This window comes from Catharus ustulatus, chromosome 18, assembly GCF_009819885.2.
Source record: "Catharus ustulatus isolate bCatUst1 chromosome 18, bCatUst1.pri.v2, whole genome shotgun sequence".
NCBI lineage: Eukaryota > Metazoa > Chordata > Aves > Passeriformes > Turdidae > Catharus > Catharus ustulatus.
The window spans coordinates 6899362-6917327 of record NC_046238.1 but is presented as its reverse complement, the minus strand read 5'-3'; the positions used below and the strand labels follow the sequence as shown (position 1 = coordinate 6917327).

At 41.6% G+C, this 17966-nt stretch overlaps 1 protein-coding gene across 4 annotated transcripts in view; it reads left to right on the top strand.

Annotated features, from left to right (window-relative positions):
* The window catches only part of ZDHHC8 (zinc finger DHHC-type palmitoyltransferase 8), a 109631-nt gene extending 104622 nt beyond the window's left edge, over positions 1-5009 (top strand). For 2 of the 4 annotated variants that reach the window (XM_033075798.2, XM_033075799.2), the window contains one exon: positions 145-5009. In XM_033075798.2, the coding sequence (XP_032931689.1) occupies positions 145-316 (172 nt within the window). In that variant the 3' untranslated portion in view covers positions 317-5009. The remainder of the gene's footprint in view (positions 1-144) is intronic. The other 2 variants (XR_004419673.2, XR_004419674.2) reach the window with 2 other exon arrangements.
* The last annotated feature ends 12957 nt before the right edge of the window (positions 5010-17966 follow it).

Genomic DNA, 17966 nt, shown 5'->3' with positions numbered 1-17966 from the left:
TTCAACCAGCTTGCTTCCAGGCTTGAATATTTTGCAATGCTGGGAATTCAGGGTGACAGGGGTAATTGTTTGCTCTGAATGAAGCCATTCTGCTATTACACTTTGTCACTAATATTGCACCTTTTGATACTTCTTTTGATGCAGGGATGACATGCAGTTGAAGACACCTCACAGTAAAATAAATGGACAGCCAAAAGGAATAGCCAGGTTGGGTTCAACATCAAGTTCCCAGGGGACGCCTGTCAGCCCTGCTAGACACTCAAATGTTAAGAAGGTGTCTGGAGTTGGTGGAACAACCTATGAAATTTCAGTGTAAAATAAAATGAATTAAAACAAAGAGCCATCCACTCAGCCAGCCATGAAGCTAGGAGCACTGTGAAGACTCAAATAACAACAAAGAAGGAGCAGCAGCAGTCGGCCACTCTCCTTTTCTTGTTTTGGGTTTGTTCTGTTTTCATCTTTCTCTTTTGGCCAAAAACCAGCTGCAGCCTTATTCTCGAGGGAATAATAGAACTGTACAGTCTACGACTCTTCCTGAAGCGACAGGCGGGAACTGGCTATGACCTAAGACCACCACAGAGCAGATTTCCTTCCTGCAAGAGAGCGCTAAAGCCATTGTGCATGTGTCTGTCCAACCACTCCGTTGTGTACCAGTCGTGCTGTGGAAAAGTACGGTCAGTCCAGGATCAGTCAGTTTTCCCATGCCCCTTCCCAGTTCTTCTGGCCAGCCATGTGTCCAGCAGGAGCCAGAGGACCAACTGCTGTTTTCCTGCTGACGTGGCAAGTAGGGTCCCTGTGCTGGCAGGAGCTTCTCCTTGTCCCCCGGCGCTGCAGCTCAGGTTCCTCCTGAAGGGAAGGAACAAGGCAAGGCCACTTGGGCTGCAGACACCACGTCGTCTCTAAAAGCCTCCCCAGTCCCACATGGGGGCAGGAGGAAGGATAGCAACAGCTTGTCCCTGTCTGCCATTGGCCTCCCTGTGTGTGAAGTTTTGTGTGTGTGTGCGTGTGTTTGTCTCCATGGAAAAGGACTGCAACACCGGCGAGGATCTGCCACTCTGACCTCCTGCTCCCTCTGGGTTTGAAAGGCTTCTCTGACCCAGAAACAAAACCAGGCAGATAAGAAAGGAAATGTTGGATGGAAAAGTATTTTCAACAGCTGTCAGCTGCTTTCCCTGCACCCTCCTTACCTGTTGGATTTAGGCAATAACAGAGTTTACTGCCTTGCCCTGGTGCCGTCAGTGTAATCCCGCAGCAAGGTTATCATGAGCTGTCGAATTTACGGTGTGTGTAACTGAGCCAAGCGTGCATCTAAAGGATATAAATTTTCTGTCTGCCTAATTACTAGCACATTCCCTCTGGTCTTCAATACTGTTAGACAAAGGATTTTCAATTTGGGTTTCCCCCCCTGGGGAACAACTTTTTAAAATAATATCAATCAAATCTATTTAACATTCTGAGGTTTCTTTTTCCTGTCTCCAGAAAATGACATTTACTTCGTTGGATTTAAAGACAACTTTACCATAAAAAACAAGAAAGGGGTGCATTACTTTTGCCAAAAATATGAGGACTCTGGCAAAGCTAATTTTGGGACAAATAGATTTTTATTTCTCTGTTCCTTATCTCCTTTTCCTTACCATTCAGTTACCACCTCAGAAGTCAAAAGTACTGAGATCTGGACCAATGCTAACTAGCCAGATCATGTGTGCAATTAAGAATATCCTGAGCGACTGTTGCCAAAGTCACTAAAAATTATTATTTATCACTGAGCCAGTCAGCATACAAGACCTCGACTTCCCACCTGGTTCTCTTGGTGAATAGTTTTGATTAGAGATCTAAATCCATCATTTTTCAGGATATTTGTTTCAAGGGGTTAAATCCTTTACAGTCCTTGACTATAATGGAAAGCTCTCCAGGTATTTGGTAGCAATTCAGAATGTGTTTGTAACATCTTATTTGTTTTCATGTATGTTGAGGTTAATTATTCCAGAAGGCAAATATTGACCTTAATTTTGCCTGGTTAAAATTTATATTTTGATTTGATGAATCTTGACATCTGCTGCAATACATGGTTATTATGTCCCTTGTATATCACATTATTTTTTGGAGACAAAGGTTGAAGAGAACATAAGAAAGTTAATCATCTCTCTGTGTAATGCTCTATGTTGCCTGAAGGGAGAAACGTGGAAAGCAATGGATCTGCAATAGGCTAAAGTTCTGAGGGAGTGAAGTAGAAATCAGTGTGCATTTTATTGCCTTGGTGATATTTTAATGCCTGGTGTAGGGATATTGCAGAGCAGAGAAGCAATAGTTTTTCTATGCAGATTTGCTCACTGGCAGGTAGAACATTGTCCTTAGTTGAAGGCACCATGGTACCAGAAGGATGCTGGCAAACTGGATCAGGTACAGATGGAGCAATATATATTAAAGAACTGGATGGCTGGATAATGAGAAGATTTAAAGGGCTGAAACATGCCACTGGATAAGCAATGAAGTGGAAATTGAGTATTGTAATTTTACAAATATGTTACTTAAAAGTTGTAAAACCAAAGGTAAATCAAAGGGTTGTCACTGGTAACCAATGGTCTACATTTAGAATGGGACAGAAAATATGGAGAGGAAGGGGCAGTGGAATAGTCTTCCAAGCAGAGTGTTGGATGAACTGTTTAGGACAGTCAAACTGTATTTGGACAAGTAATTTAAAAATTTCTGAGAGGTGAGCCTGTAGGGACAAAGGGTAGACCAGATGGCCTTACAGATTTCTTCCATCTTCAACTGTTATTAATCTGCAGTCTACCCTGGTGTTAACTCCTCAGGAAGATGCAGTGCTTCTTTAAGGACTGGAATTCACTCTGGTGCATAGAGTATCACAAGAATTACTTGTTTTTAAAGTATCACATATGCCATATGTAAGCCCTGAAAAAGAGGGGGTATGAAATACATGGGATTAGGCAGTGAGACAAGGGCACATTTTATCATGTATCTTTGAATACGTACATGAAATTCATGCAAGCAAGGCTGAAAATTTGCACCAATGTAATATTTGAGATTTGCATCCCAGTGATGCTCCACTTTGATCGTTCTTTCTCTTGCATTTATAAATGAAAAAGCTACTGAGGAACTTGAAGGGCCAAAGAGCCTTTGAAGTTAACTACATTAGTTCATGAGAGAATTTCTCAGTAAGACTAAACACAGTATTGTGTGTATAAAGCACTAATATCCAGGGTTATTTTGACATAGTTCACAAGGGGTAAGGGAGAAAAAAAGGATGCACTGTGTCAGTACAGGTTCAGCAGTAAGGATTATGTATTTTGTGAGTAGTTTTGCCCACAGTTGAGAGACATTCAACTTTTTCATAGGTTTACAATGGTACCAAAGTCTTTTTTTCTTTTTTCCTTTTGAGGTTTGCATTTAATTCAGTGCACATAGCCTGGAGTAAATTATTCAGATTTTCTGAAAGAATAATCTAAGCAGAACTGTTAACAGGAGATTGCATACAGCAAATCCAGCCTCATTTCCATCCAAGGCACTGAACCTGCAGCTATTTACTCATAAATGTAAGTGTCTGTTCCATAGTTCCTGTTATAGGACTGGGGACCTATTTATTAAATCTAATTTTTGAGCAGAATCCAGCCCACGTTAAAGTATAGTTCTTTAAGCAGTTTACACATCAGCAGTAAGGTTCTTCTGCCCAGATACCCTGTTTTTACAGACACTGCAGGCCAAATCTTCAGCTGGTATAAATTGGTGTGGCTCCATGAAAGCTCATTTAATTGATGCTAATTTATGGTAGTTGGGGATCAGCCATGAAAATCCAGCACGAGTTAACACATCCTGTAAAGTAGCTTCTTTATTTTTGTCATGCTTATTTCATGTTTCGAAAGTCTTAAATATTTTCAACATGTTTTTATTTGTAGCTGTGGATTGTATTACTTATTTAAAAAGAGCAATAGGTTTTTTTAGTTTACGCATCAATTTTCATTGCATATTGCATTTTATTATCTGTTTGTTCCCTGTTCATGTGCTCCCTTTTAGCCTCCAGGTTTTCATTGTAGTATTTTTCTGCCTTGAAAAGTTGGATCTCTACATCTTTAATTGTATAATATATTGAGTATTATGGAATTAAATGTACCTTACTACATGGGTGGGAGAGAGAGAAAATATTTTTACTTGAAGCCTTAATATTTTCTTTTTTTACTACTTTGTTTGTTGACCTCATAGGAAAGTCTGAATAGCAAAGACTTTGAAACTCCGGGCCAAATACTGCACTGACAGACAACCAGCATTTGGCCCCCATGTCAAAACTGGATGCAGACATAACCTGAAGTGAACAAGGGAAAAAGCCTCAGGGTGGCATATTTTCCTGAAGATCATTAATACAGTCTCAAAACATGTCTGTAAGCAAGTACATTAAAGAAGTCTTCAAGTCTTGAATTTTTAAGGAAGGTGACAGCAGGAGCTACCCTAATATCTTACATCCGCTTCTTTTTTTTCTTTTTTTTTTTTTTTTTAAATGAAGCAAAACAAATGTATTTACTCAGTTTGGTTCAGCCAGCTCGGGGGGTTGCACAGAGCTCTGTGTTGGTAGCCACGTGCAGCACAGGAGCTGTGGGGTGTTGCTGTTCTAATTCTAACCAAGCGTGATGTTGTGTCAACTCGGCCCGCGAGCATCCCTCCCGGGCCTTACAGTGCACGTTCCTCAGATGATGCCTACTCTCCTACAAGCCTAATATGGAAATTGCAATGTGGTTTTCTTTGGACTATATCTGTGGTCCAGACTAGAGATATATAGAGAGATATATATATAGTCAATATTTTTTTGTGTGTGTGGGAAAGATGGGGTCAAGCTTTTCTGTCTCTGACAGTCTGGAAAGTTAATGTCGAACCGTTTTTATGGTCTGTATTTCACCTGTTCTGCCACCTTGAATTGTTGGAATGTATCCGTGCAGGCTTTGTGGAGCTCTGTCTGTAACCTTTTTTGTGGCTCTCGTAATACATATATATTTTTTAAACCTTTGAGTCACTTCAGTATTTTCAAGTGTCCATTTCTGCCTCAGATGCACTCGTTTGCTGAGATGGTTCACGGTGCCCTGTCTCACTTCCACTTGTGCAAAACCTGAACTGGAAGAGCAGAACTGGAAAGGCCAGTTCCAGTGTAAAGGACAAAACTGACAAAATATTAAAAGAAGAGACTGCAGGTTAAATCTCATTTTCAAGATGCCTCTGGTAGAGTAGGAAATACAGTGAGTCTTTAAAAGAGCATCTCCCGGTTGTGACTAGTCAAGCATGTTTGGGAGGTCACAGCAAGTGGTCCATGAAACAATACGAAATGAAGTTTTCTGTACTGTTTATTTAAGTTGTGGGGTTAATAGGGATCCTGTGGTCCATCACAGTTTTGAATCACTGCCACAGAGTAACTGGAAATATTTTTATATTGGTATTTGTTGAATACATTCTGTCCAGGTCATCTGGGTTTACAAATCCCAAACATGCGCAATTCTTAATCTGCCTTCATCTGTCTATCTGTTTCTAGTCTTTGGAAATATGTCCATTTGATCTGTCAGACTGTCTTACAACACACACAGCTGCCAAGCCCTGCAGCTGCTGCAGGATTTCTGATGCCATAATTTGCATATATGGGCTAATTGCATTAAGCAAGGATCCACTCAAGCATGTTCATTCTAAATGCCAGTCATATTTGTGTGCTGCTGTGTCTTCACGTGGCAGAGATTACCTTTTCTATAAAGTGGCCCTAACTGTAATCACCAGGCTCCATTGATGTTGGCTACATCAAGAAGGATTATATAAGGCCATGATCTGTTTCAATACATTTTACTTAAAGATATCTTGGCTTACAGCAATCTCTAAGTAATGGGAAATTATCCAATTTTGTATTTCATTTTTTCATTATTGTTATTTTTCATTCTGCAGGACAAGTTTAGGTTCCCATTTTGGAACATAATAAGGAGAAACAAAGGAAACTATTTATACAGGTGAATATGTCTTTTAAGAGAGAATCAGTTTTACGATAAATAGAATTACTGTCAAAATTGGTTTTGTTCATCTTGTCACAATACCTTGAAATTTCAAGTAAGGCTTATTTCACAGCTGATATCTCTAACCCTGAAACATTTTAAAAATGTTTTGGTTAAACATTTCAAATTATATGAAGAAAAAGTATCTACTTTTACAGATTAAAACAGTACTGGAGAAGTGATGGTACATTTTACAGTGCCTTATATATATGTGTATATATTTATATGTATATATATAATGCCTTTATGTATATAATGTATATGTAACCGTGTACATAGTCAAAACTAGTTACAGGTGTCCTCTCTGATGTATTATAAACGGAACTGATCTGTCTTGATAGAAAAAAAAATATATTGTATCAGCAGCAAAATACAAAACTGAAATTGCTTTAAACAAATGTAAGCAAATAAAGTAGACTGGAAACAGTGTTTCTGCCAGTGGTTATGTTCCAGGACATGGAAGACTGGTAGACAGATCCACCATTTTAAGGGATATTCAGAGAGAAGGCAAAGCAGTGCTGGAAGCTTGAAGAAAGTGGAGAATATATAAGAGCAACTTGCCTTAGAAGTTATGTTGTTTTGCCATCCTGTTCACCTTTTACATGTCCATTCCTTGTGTGGATTTTTCAGACAGTAATTTTGCCATCTATTTGCAAGGAATATAAAGCACTGATGTAGCCTGTCCACGTGATATTAGGTGGAGAATACCCCTGGCTGGGGATGGACAGTGACCACTGTGGGCAGTGCTGAGGTTTAATAACATTTCTAGCCTGTGTTAAGATATTCTGTCAATCTGCTCTTCATTAATCAAAGTAATTTCTGCCTTTGTGGGCATGGGCCAGTTTGATCAGACTACATGGCAGAAGTGCACAACGTGGCTTAGGCAGCAGATTCTGCCAGACCAGGAGCTTTTCCAGGGGTTTAGTTGCATTGAAGAAGAAAGGAGTACCACAGGTAAGTCTTTTATTTTAAAAAATATCCCCTTTCTGAAATAAAATTATTTTACAAACATTAGTAATTCAAAAGCTTTTCTTTCAGCAGACTTTGTGAAGTACCTGCCATGTAAAAGCCATAAAGGCCATGTGCTGCCTTCTGAGGGTTATTTCACACCTTTAACTTCCAGCCTCTATGGGGCTTGGACTATCCATTTGTTTTTCCAATATGGGGTAAGAGCAGGATTTCCAAGGATTTATTTGAGCATTGTCTCTGTGTATGAAACCCTCCCACTGAGCTCAGTGGTAACTGAAAGAAATAATGGGAAGGATATGTGTGGTTAGCCAGAGAAATGGCAATGCCTGGAAGGGAAAAGCTTTCCATACAAGTGAAGAACTGTCCTTTAGTTAGCACTCTTGTTTTGGAACTAAAGCATGCTCATGAGTTTGGCTTCAATAAACCTTACCATTACACACAGCCATGAGGACTCAATGTAGGGCTTTCAGCACCAAAATCACAAGATTTGATACCCCAAAAAAACACCTAAAATGAGAATTCCTGTTTCCAGAATAACAATAACATATTGAGCTCATGAGTGCCATGCCTAGCTCACACTGAGCTCTTCCTTCCCTTGAAATCACTGCTAGTTTTATCTTTAGGATTAATGGTGCCTCATACTTGACATGCCATTGGGAGTGGCACCCACAGGAATTTGTTCACTGCTGTAGTTCATTGACATTAGGACTTCTTCAGGCCTCTAACTTGGAGCAAATCAAATAGTTGCCATCTTTTTTTCTCACAACAGCACAAAGAGAAAAGTGGAATTTCATGAACACATCCCATTCTGGGGTCAGCTCTGTTTTTAATGGAATTTTGGTCCCTACTCCACAGAACAAAGATAGTCTCCATGGAGGCATTTTTGGGTGGCAGGCAGCAAGGAGGAATTTGGGATTAGTAGAGGAGCAGCAGTTTGGGCACTTCTGCCTTTTGGAGTGTTCTTCCATGCAGAGTGCAGGGGAGGGTTCCTGGGCAGTGGTTTCCTCCTCCATTCACTGCTCCCATGGATGTGAGGTGGATGGCTCCTGGTGTGCCAGTTGCACACTCATATAACTTGAAAGCCTCTTTCAGTTACATAGGAGGAGACCACATGGAGATCTTTGGGTCAGAGCTGACTGTGGAAGCTCATAAAATTATATTATATTCTAGTTCTAGTCACAGGCACAGGTGGTTTAGCAGAATACAGCTTTGTTGTCAGCTTTTTTTCTTGTACAGTCATTGGAACAGATGGTGAAAGGATTGTTGAGGGTTTTTTTTAAATACAAGCAATGCTACTTTTTCTTAGGAAAAACTCATCTTGTAGAAACTGCAGTGTCTGAGTAAATTCAGTGAGTAACAGCATAATCCATTTTTTGCAGCCTGTATATTATGGATCCATCTGGCCTTGGGATCAGCCCTGATTGTCTCATTGACAGATACCTAAAACAACAGACTTAAAACCAGAGAAGTAAGTAGTTATAAATAGGTGGTACTTGGTCATGACTAATTTTTGGGCACACTGTGACATAGTGGAGACAAACTGCTCTGTTGTTAGCCACAATCTCCATCAGAGCTCACGTGCTTTGCACTGCTGTTGTGGGGAGCATTGAGCTGTGACTCACAGTGACAGAGGTGCCAGCCAGATGTTCTCCTCCAAACATGGGCTGCACGTGAGGCACAGGAATGGGCTTCAGGCATTCTGGCACCAGTTCTGACTCCACTGCAGATTCCTGCTCGTTTGTGTTCCTGTACCTCTGCTCCATGTTGGATGGGGATGGGATTTCCTGACTCACAAATGTGTTGTTTGTGGGAGGCTCAAGCCCTACTGCTCTGCAGTCAGCTCTGCAGCTGAAGTCAAGCAGATACCTCCCATAGGTATCCTGGAGCAGTAGGGCATATTTGGGGCACAAATGAATATTTATATTCATATTTTGCCTCAAATTAAAGCATCACTTAGGTCATGTACTTGAGCAGAAAATTTTTGGGTGTTTGTGATGAGTGTTGTTGACAATAATCTTGGTATTTCACGCTGACTTTGGAAAGCTATTTTAGTAAACAGATAAAAGACATTTCTGCCTTGATCCCTCCATTGACCCCCTGCATATTTCCCTATAATCCAAAGCCTGTGTGCACATTACCCACACAGCACAATCCTCATTCCAAGAGACCATATGCTTCATTGCCTTAAGTAGTTCTGCTCTTCCCTGCCTGGTTCTTGGAGCAGTTGTACATATATATATAATAATAACTAAAATGACTGAGCAGAAATACAGTAAAAGAAATAGCTGTAGTTTGAGAATGACCTCTAAAAGGGGGGACACTGTGATGTGCTGGTGAGGCACAGAACACATCAGGAGCTGAGTTCCACACTCATTGACATGTTGTGGGCAGCTGAGGAAACCCAGGCTTTCACATCTCCTGAGAGCAAGGACTGAGCTGCTGTGTTGCCATGTGAAAAATGTTGCTAATTCCTTTTTTTGTGTGTGTCTTAGTGTTGTAGAGAACTACATATCCATCCATTCATCTACATTGCCATATTAACAGCACATAAAGCTTGTCAGAGAAGGAATAATGTCTGTTGGTGCACAAAATTATTCCTTTTCTAGTATGGTCTTTAACTCAAGGAGCAGGAATAAGATGGAAATTATTAATTCCTGGGACTTTAACACAGGAAAGCACATCCTGATTTAAGGAATAGGAAAAAATAGGTGTGTCCATGTGTAAACAGAAGTTGCATGAGTTTATGTAGCTGTAAAGGCAAAAAATAATTCTTTCCACTTATATTGAAGAGCAAAATAGCTATTTTTTAAAAATGTGTAAAAACCTTCATATGGATGGGTATCATAGAAATTTAGATTATTTCTCCCTCATTTTAAATATCATTCTCTATGAGTGTTTTCATTTCTTTTTGAGAATAATATTTTTTATTATATATGCTCCAATTCTAGGGATATTTATACAGCTTCTGTTTAAGAATCTCTGAAGCCCTGGCTGCTGCAGGACTGCATTTCAGCCCTGGGATATAAATGATGGAAAGAGTCCTTTTTGGGCATGAGAGACTTGGGGTGTGCTCTCTGCTTTTGGTTCAGTTCTATATGTATAAATATATATTACACACTCTGCTCCTATTATTAGCAATCCCCTGCGTGGGTTGGGAAAGCAGTGCTCTCCTTAGCCTGCCTTGACATTACTTGATTTTTGAGGCCGAGTTCCTTGGATGCTCCATGACTGCCTAATCCTATGCTTAAGGATAAATTCATCACTTGAATCCTACAACTAGTGACTTGAATAACTTACACTAATGTGGTGCTCAGACTGGCTCAGTGCAGCAGGCTGATTTTCACCTGAGGGTCCTTAACATTTCCCTAGGAAATGCATGAATACATTAGTGAAATTTGATGGAATACGTTCAGTAACATAATTTGGAATAGAGGAAGAGCCACAATGCCATTTTGTCTGATCTATACCTATAGCAATTTCCAAGTTGTTACACACACACACATAAATATACACATGCATTTACATATATATGTACGTGCCCAGATATTTACAAAAACAACCACAGCCTTTCAATTGTGTGTGCTGTGATTCATCAGCAGCAATAGTTTTTGGCAGGGACATAATTTCAAATCTTCTGCTGAGGATGCCTGCCAAAACGTTGTTGGACAGAGATAGGATGAGGAAAGTTATTTATAAATGTGGATAATTAGGTCCTGTGCTTATTAGTGTTGAGGATGAGACAGAAAGACGGCGTGTGTAGTAATGAGTATTGTAATATGAGAAGATACTCCTCATGATTTTCTAATTGTTGAGAGAAAATTTGTTTTATAAAATCCTCTCAGGTGAAATAACATCATTATGTGCTGCTCTTAGCTATGAGATTCAGACTGGGAGTTTGTGTGCTATGTTGTACTGCTGTAGGAGAAGTCTCAGAGTAATGGAAGCTTGGAATACATCCACAGAGTCCAGGTGCTGACTGCCATGACTGAGATTAAATTCTGTTTCCTCAGTCCTGGACTCTGCATTTTGTGTTCAGGCAAAAACAAATCCTGATCAGACATAGGAACTGCATTAACTCCTCGTATGTGGAAGCAGTGCTCACAACCACACTGTCAGGAGAGCTCTGTGCTGTCTGGTGCTCTGCTCATCACCTCTGTCAGCAGAGGCAAGGCTCTTTCTGTGTTCTAGCAGTCAGGTAGATGTTTGTTACACCCTTTTTTAATTCAAGAGATACTGTCACTGGGACAAATTCACCCCTCCACTGGTATTCACCCTAGAGGTATAAATCCAGTGAGGACAGTGTGAAATTCCTCCCAGCAGGTCACAGTGCTCACACAGACTCTGCACAGCACCCAGGACACTGCTCTCAGCCAGGTACTACAGAAAAGTGGTCACACAGTGAGTCAGGAGAATAGCAATTAATATTAAAGATGTCTTAGCTCCTGGCTTTGTACCAAGCTTACTAGATAGTGTGACTAATGTGTAGGAGACACTTAAGCACACATCTGTGTTGAAACAGTTGAATAGCCCATTAACTTTTCTTACTTCCAAGCTATTTGGATTGGTCTCACAATGCTTGGGATTTTCACAGCCTGAAGCTCCTGAAGTCTCAAGTAAATTATTGCTTTGGGGGTTTCTGAGTTTTTCATTAGAGGTGAGGGGAAGAAATAGTCTTCAGCATTGCAGAGAGAAGCTTGAAATTGAAAAATGGAGTCTCTCCAAAGGTCATAATTTCCCTGCACAGTGTGGGGATTTTTAAACACAGGCACAATACCGGCAAGGTCCAGTGCCTTCAGAAAGATTATTCATGTATTTAAAGGTGGGTGCAGTGTAAGCAAGTGCCTGGCTTGGCCTGGGCCTTGGTTTCTCTCTGAAGGGGGGTGGTGCTGGGAGAGCTCGTCTGGCTAAATCAGTGCCACAGCTGCTATTTCTGCCCTGTCTCCAGCAGAGAATATCACCTGTGTGGCTGAGTATCTCCCAGGCTCTCCAGACCTGGAGTTAGCATTGCTTACCCAAAACTGTTTCATCCCAGGGTTTTGCCTACACATCCTCAATGCAGGCTGTATGTGAAAACACTGCATTTAAATGCTGTTGCCAAAAAAAGAATCGGGGGGTTTTAGACAGCCTGTGCCAAGCTCATCCCTAGAGTGGTTTTTTTGAAGTAAAGCAGAGGATATCTAAAACAGCCCCTGGCAGAGAGATAGGAAAGGATATTTGAGGGAACTAGAATTTTGCCTTTGTATTTCTTGTAAAGCATTAAAAGGATCCTTAGAACTCGAAAGCTCCTAAAGTGTGTAATTATGTGCATCACGGTGTCTCAGATGGTTCTGCAGGCAGAGCACTCTCCTTCCTGCTAAGGGAATTTTGCAGAGCAGGTTTTTTAGTGGTTTGCAAGGGCACTTAAATGCAGTGCGGGGTTTACAGACTGCAGTGCCTAAATATTAAATGCTCAGTGGTGACAGTTACTATCAAATGCAATAGAAGCTAACAATGTCAAGACCATAACAACAATTTATTTTTATTTTTAAAACAGAAAAATAAAGGGAAATGGTGCAAAGGGAGATCAGTTGAACTTTGCAAAAGCAGCATGTGCTATTGCAAAAGCACATTCTCACTTGCTAATCAGGATTAGGAGAAATGCCTGAGTTGTTTCATTGTTGGGAGCTATCAGCAGCACCTGTGCTTCATTAGCAAAATCAAAGTTTACTGTTATCTTAGACAAAAACATTGGGGGGGCAGGTGGTCCTTGAGGCAATAATATCAAATCCCCTTTGTTTCCTGGAGAATGATTACAGTGAAATACTTTGCTTATGTTTCCATTCTTTAGACCATCTGTTTCAAATTAAACCCTTCTGGGAGGATACATCATCATTTATTAGAGCGTTACATTAGATAATGCAGTGTTAGTACGGCTGTTGTAAACCCTTAGTTTCATGACTGTGACTTCAGGGACAGAACTGAAGTGTTTACTTAATGAAAGGGCCAGAGACTGTTAATAAAACTGGTTTTCCAGTTCAGAAATGACTTTTTTTATAGGTCTTTCACAATTACATTTCTGGTGTGTCTTGATCTGCATCTGAATGTGTTTGGTAGAGTGAAAACTTCTGGCTTTAGATGACTGAAAGCAAAGGTACTGAGAAGGACTTGTCAGTAACAAACTGTGAGACACCTAAGGCTGGAAATAATCCCTGCACATGATGGGGTGACAGCCATTTCCAGAAATCTCCAGTTCCCTGTAGCATTCAAGGCACACCCCATGTGATTCTAGAGCACACAAACATCTGGCAGGTAACACCGTCACATCTGAGGGAATTTTCTACATTTCCATCCTCTGTAGAAACTCTTTTTTTTATGCTTTCTGTCAGAGGTAATCTTCCCATGCCAATAGACTGAAGACAGGCCTTGGTCCTAGAACTGTCCTTCCTGTCACTGTCTCAGCATTTGGGGACAGTTTAAGAAGTACAAGACCTGGCAAGGAGACTTTTTCTTTTTTTGTCATATCTCAGTCCCAGTGTACTAAAGAGGCTCACTCACTCACTCCTTACTAAAGGAGTAGGGAAAGAGATTCAATCCCAGGAAACAAGAGCAGTTCCCTATAGGTGTATTTGAGATACTTCAGTTTAACAGTGATGCCCACTGTTACTAAAAAAAAAATTCTTTCAATCTACTTTAGTTAGAAAGATGGTGACTGTGAGAGGAAAATTAAGAAATAGATTAATCATTCAAGATATAAAGACTTTGTATGCTTTAGATAAGGCAAAGCCTGCTTTTAAATATGCTTGTAGAGAGTGTGCCTGGGGAAGAGGACAAGTCTTTCATCTTAAATAAGCTTCTCATTTTTTTTCTGGTTAAAGGAAATCTGAAGAATCCTCTAGTAGGTGATTCTCACCACCTAGATTAAATTCAAGATCTGAATCACTGCTATAATATATATATATATAGTTTCTTTCATGCCACAATCTCTCTGAATTTTGTGCTGTATTTAACCAACACAGTATTTGTCCTGGTTACCCTTCAGCGATGCAGTCAGACACAGTCAGGGCCAGCATCTTCTTCAAAATCTTTTTTCTTTTAACTGATCAAATCATATTAACCAAATTGCTTAAAACCAATATTCTCTCTTGCTCCATTAAAAAAAAAAAATACGTGAGCTTAAGTAGCATCATTTTATAACCCAAAAGTTTAGTGTTTAATTTAAATGTTGCAGGTCTGAAGCAGGCCAGGATGACATCAGTATTTCCTTTAAGAAGGCCAGCAGCAAGTCCACTGTGTATGTCTGAATACATGTGGTTCAAATGACATAATGTTAACTTTTTTTTCTCTCTCTGTTGCTCTTTTAAGAATAAATTTACTTTTTTTTTTACATTGGGAAGGTGATACATGGTGAGTAAAAATTTTTGAGGTCTTGGAAGAGGCTTTTAAAAACCACATTTTCCTTCTTTCAAATGTTCTTTTATTACTGTGTTTTGTCTTAAAAAAAAAAAAAAAAGTCTGAAAGTTCATAAACTTTGCTTGCCAGTTGTAGGCTAGAGAGCTGCCCTTGCTCTCCCTGAAGCTAATGGTAAAACATCCAAACACTGACTCATCCCTGGGCTGATCCAAGTCTCATCCAGAGAGGAGTTGTTTGTATTCCTGGTGAAGTTAACCCCGAGGGCTTCTGTGGGGCTGCTTTTGCCACAGGATTTTTCTGCCTGCCAGGGGAAACCATTTGTTGGGCCCTGCCTGTGCTGACCTTTCTGCCAACCTTTTGCTGGCTTTTTGACTTCTCTTCTCTTTGCTGGTCACAGCACAGTTCAGAGGCTGCCCTAACCTTGGGCATCCTCCTTGAATGTATCTCTGCATCAAACACAGAAATGGGATAAGCCCCTGGGAATCATCCCTGAGGATTGCACCTATGGCATCAGTAGCACAAGCATTTACTGTTTTCGCTAACAGAATAATTCCATTAGTGGGCATCAGTAGGTTGTTATCCTCTTACATGGATTTTCTGCTTACAGATGAAATACAACACAATAAAACTGGATTACAATAGCAGCAATATAAATACGTATAAAAAGAACAAAGAGCAAGAAGCTGGGTAGTTACTGATGGAACACAGCACTGTATATTCAAGCTAATGGTAACTTTCAACAAATTATTTTTGGAGGTTTTTTTTTAACCCAATTGAATTGTGAGTTTTAAAAAGTGGTAAAAATAATCTAATTAAAAATAACATTTTTGGACATACTGAGGAAAATCTAAGGTCATTTCAAAAGACTTTTGAACATAAATTGTCTAAGTGTATTGGTACCTAGTCCAAGCAAAAATAAACTGCAGAATGGAGCACAGGCACAGGAGATTCCTGATGGTGAAGGGTTTGTGCAGAAGAATGGCAGCCAAAATGCAGCACTGAGGCAAACAATCAATATTATCCATTTTCATTTTCTAGCATAATGAGATTGCCCAGATGTTCAGCAATACTTTTATAGTGCTGGGGAAACAATTTTACTATTGTTTAACAACAGTCTGAAACTTTCCTGGTGGTGAGCAGAGCTCAGCCCTGGTGCATTTGGTGACACTGCCATGCACTCCAGAAACTTGTCTGTGTTTGTTACTGGGATTTTGACCTCAAATGGCAGCTACTTGTGCAAGCAACTCACCTCAAATAGCACTGAAATTTCAACCATATGATTTTAGAATTCAGTTCAAGCTACTAAGAGATTTATCAGGAATTGTTTTATTTGTCTGATCCAGCTTCACCCTGTCTCTGTCCCCAAGTGAGTGATGGTGTCTGGTGCAGATTTTCAGTTCTTTTGTGAGATGCTGGAGGTCAAATGGGATTCAAGTTAGAGGGCAGGCTGGAGAGGAAGAGATAGGAAACAAGTGGGAGCATCTAATGGAGAATAAGTATTACTAGGGATAAAAGAGAAAAGACATTATGGAAGAAAATATTTAGAAAGCATTTGTGTGACTTTGGGAGTGAGACCTGGGAAAAAGGAACTGTGCTACTTTAGGAGGAAATGGATGTGAAGTTTTTTCTTCTGGGTTCTTGGTAAGAAAGAACATATGCAGTATAAATACATGCACCTGCCTATATAATAAGTTAAAATTTAGGAAAATAATAAAATTAACATTTTAAAGCTATATAAGAAGAATCAGAAAGCTGAGTATCTTAAATACAGAGAATGAGCAGGCAAGAAGGATAAAGCAGGGTGTGTAGCAGATTTTCATCAGGGTCTGATTTACTTATGTGACCCCTGGGAGCCACAGTTGGTCTGTGGAATGCCCCAGAGCCAAAGGAGCTCTGCTCCAGTCAGATGTCTCCTCTGCACCGCATGTGTGTGAGACAGAGACACAGAGTGGTGGACAGGGGAAAGACACTCTGCTGGGAAATCCTTAACTTTAACAGAAAGATCACTTTCTTTTTGCCAGGCACAGCATCCTTGTACCCCTGCTGCCAGTGCTGCAGAAGGCTGAGCCTGGTAACTCCGGGGCTCAGGGGAACACATCTGTGTGCTCAGCACAGACAGCCTCAGTGGCTCCAGAGTCACTCACACTGCTTGAAATCTGGCAGTTGGAAACTGTCTGCCCAGCTGGCATGTTAGTGGAAAAACAGAAATAGTATTATAGAATTTGTGGTGTGGGGAATGTGGGTATGGAGTTGAGCTTGAACAGGTGGACAGGAGTGGTAAGAATGCATAATTAAATAAGCACAGGCTGGATAATGGAATCTGTAGAATCTGCTGGCATCCCAAGGTCCATATTCATCTGCAGTTCTGTCACCATTTGCAAACTACTGAATCTGACAGGTAGAAACCAGTGCTGAATTTGGGATGTCAGGTCGGGAAAAGAGGGCTCTGTTCTGATTCTCTCTCCCTTGTGAGGTTAAGACTGCACCATTGGCCATCTACAAGTAACTAACATTCCAGTTCCACCGTGTTTTTCTCCTGCACAAGCAATGTGTGGAGCTGTAACAAGCTCTGGCTTCTGAAGGGAGTCTCCATGTGAAGAGGGGAGCAGAGGCCAGAGGCACAAGAGCTGGGACAGAATGCCCGGGCAGGTGCTGCCAGCTCGGCACCTGGCTGGTAACCACCTTTATTTCCCAAAATGCAGGTTCTTGGTTTCCAGTGCCAGGGACCCAGTGCTGCCTGTAAGAGATTGATTCCTGTGTGACAGAATCACAGAATTGCTGGGGTTGGAAGGGACCTCTGGAGATCATCCAGTCCAACCCCCCAGCCCAAGCAGGGTCACCGAGAACAGGTGGGTTTGGAATGTCTCCACAGGAGACCACCCTGGGCAGCTGTTCCAGTGCTCTGCCATCCTCAACGTAAAGAAATTCTTCCTCGTGCTGAGGCAAAACTTGTTGTATTTCAGTTTAAGGCCATCCCATCACTGGGCACCAGTGAAAGACCCTTCCCTTCAGACTAAACAGGCCCAGCTCCCACAGTCTGCCCTCCTAAGAGCTGCTCAGACCCCTCATCATCTTTGTGGCCTCTGCCGGACCCTCTCCAGTAACTCCTGGTCTTTGTTGTACTGAGGAGCAGCTGGACACAATGATAAGGCTCAGGGCTTATAATTAAATATGATGGACTTGGCACGGGTTAGTGGTTGGACTCAACGTACAGGTCTTTTCCACCCTGAAGGATTGGTCACCGCATCAAGCGATTAAACCAGGCAGGGCTGGCGGGGATCCCCTGCCAGCCCCACAGGGTGACCCGGCTGGGGCGGGAGCCGGTTTGGGAGCGGCCAGGCAGGACCAGCCCCCGAGCCCGGCCTGCAGCGGGCGCAGCTCCGCGGGCACCGCGGCTGCGGGAGAGGGGCCGGGCCGGCTCTGTGAGGGTCTGTGAGGGCCGAGGGGTCGGAGGGGTCCGCGCAGCCCTGTGCTCCCCGTTGGCGGAGGAATCTTGCTCCGCACCGCGCTCCGTCCGGGGCGGGGCGGGCGGCGCGGGGCGGGCTCGCCGGTGAGGGGCCCGCGGCCGCCCCGCC